Source organism: Antrostomus carolinensis, unplaced genomic scaffold (assembly GCF_000700745.2).
Source record: "Antrostomus carolinensis isolate BGI_N321 unplaced genomic scaffold, ASM70074v2 scaffold8503, whole genome shotgun sequence".
NCBI classification, from domain to species: Eukaryota; Metazoa; Chordata; class Aves; order Caprimulgiformes; family Caprimulgidae; genus Antrostomus; species Antrostomus carolinensis.
Window position 1 is genome coordinate 1,065 of NW_010304397.1, and position 3,086 is coordinate 4,150.

The window sequence follows — 3,086 nt, forward strand, 5'->3', positions numbered from 1 at the left end:
CTTACATACAGAGAAGTGTTTGTGTATTGCTAATAGAGATGAGGATGAAAGCTACATAATATGGGGGTATAAATAATATATTTTTAAAGTAATTGTGATCCCATTTGGTTTGAATAAAATTTTCTTCCCTTTCTGGGATAAAAAGCTGAAAAAAATATTACTGAAAGTGTACTGTCATTTTTTTTCTCTAGAGCTGTGTGAAGAAATTCTTCAGCCATGGATGTGTTCATGAAAGGACTTTCCAAGGCAAAGGAGGGAGTTGTAGCAGCAGCAGAAAAAAACAAGCAGGGTGTGGCAGAGGCAGCAGGAAAGACGAAAGAGGGTGTCCTCTATGTGGGTAAGTGGGCAGCAGAGATCATGCTGCTGGTTGGTGTACCCTGACATGCACAGCTGGATCCTCGTCAGACCTATTCTTCTGCAAAAAAATACCTAATCACTCATAGGAGACCATTGCAAAACAAAGAGAATTGTGCCCTCCTGAGCTCCGGTTTTTTGAAGGCAAATGTTGGTTCTTATGTCATTGCGTTGTGCTGGCCATGTGTTACTGCTCTGTGGAACCACTTCTGTAATACCATGCTGAACGAGGTTGTATCTTAAGAGGTGCCTTACAGTACAGATCACTAGCTGACACTCTATTCAAGAAGCTTGCTAGGTTAAGGCTGTAGGGGTAGTTGGTACAGTAAAAATAAATAGTAATTAAAAAAAAAAAGATGTGAAAGCATGGAATACATGGGTTTTAAGTGGGATTTTAAGAGGAGAAACTTGAGAGGTTAATTCAGGAACTGAGCATAAGCCATGCTGACTGCTTGGCATGACAACAGTAACATTTTGTGTGACAAGGTGTCATCTCCTCATCTTTTGAAATTAACTTCATGTTCTGTACTTACTGTTATATATCCATAGCAGATGTTTTCCATGACTTCTCAAGGAAGAGCCACTGCAGTTAATGAGGTAGGGCATGTAAACCCCAAGATAGCAAAGCAGTTGTTAAGTGACTTATCTAGGCCACACAAGAATCTTGCCGAGACCCAGGGATAAAATTCTTTTCAAATCCCAGGTTGATACTTTGCTTGCATGATCATCATCTTCACAGAGCAAGTACTGAGCTTTGGAGGACTATCTTGCAGATACCATGAAAAATTCACAGGAAAAGAATCTACCAAGACCATACAACTGGCCATTTAAAAATAATTATGGATTATTTATCCTATTCATCAAATAAAGTTGTTCTCTAACAGCATGGAGGGGAAAAGGTACTCTTTTCTGTAGGTCCTTTCTTTTTTTTTTCTGATTTTGTAGCAGGTTGGTTCTGTCATGGACTCTGTGTGTGCCTAGGGAGATGTGCACATATCAAAGAGAAGTTAAACAGAGTTGAAAACCAGAGGCATTTCTTTTAAATGAAAGCTCTGAGGTCTCTGCAATTCCGATGTCTTTTCAGGATTCCCTCTGCCCTTGCAGGCTAGTGCCAGTCTGTAACAAATTATTTTTGCTCCAGATAGTTTGGACTACTCAATTGGAATACGCTTTTCTTCTGCCGAGCCATAGCAAAGCTCTGTGCTTTTGCCAACAGAGATGGCAATCATTTTGAAAACTAATTGTGGGATGAGTCTATTTTAAAATGAGCGTCTGCTCGTTTTCAGTATATCAAAATAGATGTTCTTTCACTGTACGTTGCGCTTGGTATTAGAGTTATTTTTCAGGGGTAGGGCTTTTTTTAAATTTTATTTTATTTTGTTTTCTTGTGATTCCTGACCATGCTTCTGTGGTCGTTGACTTCTTTGTATTAGAAACCTGCATTGTGTGCTGAATTAATCTTTGTGTCTGACCTGTTCTCCAGACTGTAATAATATTTGAACCTAGTTCTGCTCCCAAAGGCAACAGATTTCCCATTGTCTTCAGAGATGTTTTTGCTGAGGTTGAACTTTGGAGGGCAGGCTTGCTATTTATTTCAAGAATAAAATATTGAGGACAGAGAAGCCCTGAGCCAGGATTGGGATCCGTGCATATGACTGTAGTAATGGTGAAGAATCCCTCCCACAGCAGATGCCTGCTTTTCAGGCGGCAGAGCTAGATGCGCAGTCGTGCAGGCAAAAAAAGCCCTTGGTTGGAAGCTTGTCTGCAGGAGCTCTGGCAGCTCATGTGCCTGGGTGTGTGCCTGCCCATACCTGCTTGCAGAGAGCTGGTTTCCCCAGCTGAAGTTTCAGCAGAATCAAGTAGGGTAGGAGTGCAATGAGGAGCTTGGTATTTCTCTGTTTCCCAGGCACACAGCAGAAGTGACTCTTCTGATCAGCGTTAGCAAAGGCTGGTGTGATAATCTCTCAGCTCTGTAGGCTAATACCAGTTGCAATGCAAAAGGTAGTGAAACCCCTTTATGAGCAGAGGAGAGGAGCAGCACACTGCATTAGAGCTCCTGAAGGTTTCTCTCTCCCTATCTCTCTAGTTGGGTTTTCAGATATGAGTTTCACAGTCAGATGATGCTGTGAAAGCTGCCTGACATCTTGCAAAAAAGAACCTAACAACATTGGTCTGAGAGGGACCTGTTAATCGTTTTCCATTTTGACAGTCAGCTCCATAACATTCAGCCTTCCATTGCTGCTGGAGAATTAATAAGATGTGAAGTCTTTGGTCCAGATCCCCTAGGTGATAGGGTCTCCAATATCAGTGGAATTTAAGTAAATAGGGAAAACATTAGGACCTTTCTGTCCAGGCTGCTGTTAGCTATTACATGAAAGACTGTAACATAAATCTACCTGGTAAGAGTTCTGTTAACAAATGCTGCTGCTTGGGATGAAATGTGGTCATTGTAAATTTTTATTTTTTGGGGGGAAGGCGAGGGGGGGGAAAGGGAGGCACAAAAATGTTCCCTTTGGCACAGGGGAAGTCTTACTGCTTGGAGGGAGAGTGGTATATTGGAGGATTAACTGGGGATTTTTTTCCCTTGCCATGCTGAAGTATGTTCTTTCTTCCCTCAGTCCCTTCTCACTGTCTTTGCCCTGCCTTTTAATACCCAAGATAGTGTTCAACACAGTCTATAGTGTGTTTTCATGCTTTCAGGTGGGTTTTTTTGTTTTTCTCTAAATTCCTGC

General features: G+C 41.6%; 1 protein-coding gene across 1 annotated transcript in view; it reads left to right on the top strand.

The window, feature by feature from the left end:
* Positions 1 to 216: 216 nt before the first annotated feature.
* LOC104522203 (alpha-synuclein) overlaps positions 217 to 3,086 on the top strand; it is a gene marked incomplete at its 3' end in the record, with an annotated part of 16,239 nt that continues 13,369 nt past the window's right edge. Inside the window, exon 1 of the mRNA XM_010164430.1 lies at positions 217 to 337. Coding sequence (XP_010162732.1) covers positions 217 to 337 — 121 coding nt within the window. The remainder of the gene's footprint in view (positions 338 to 3,086) is intronic.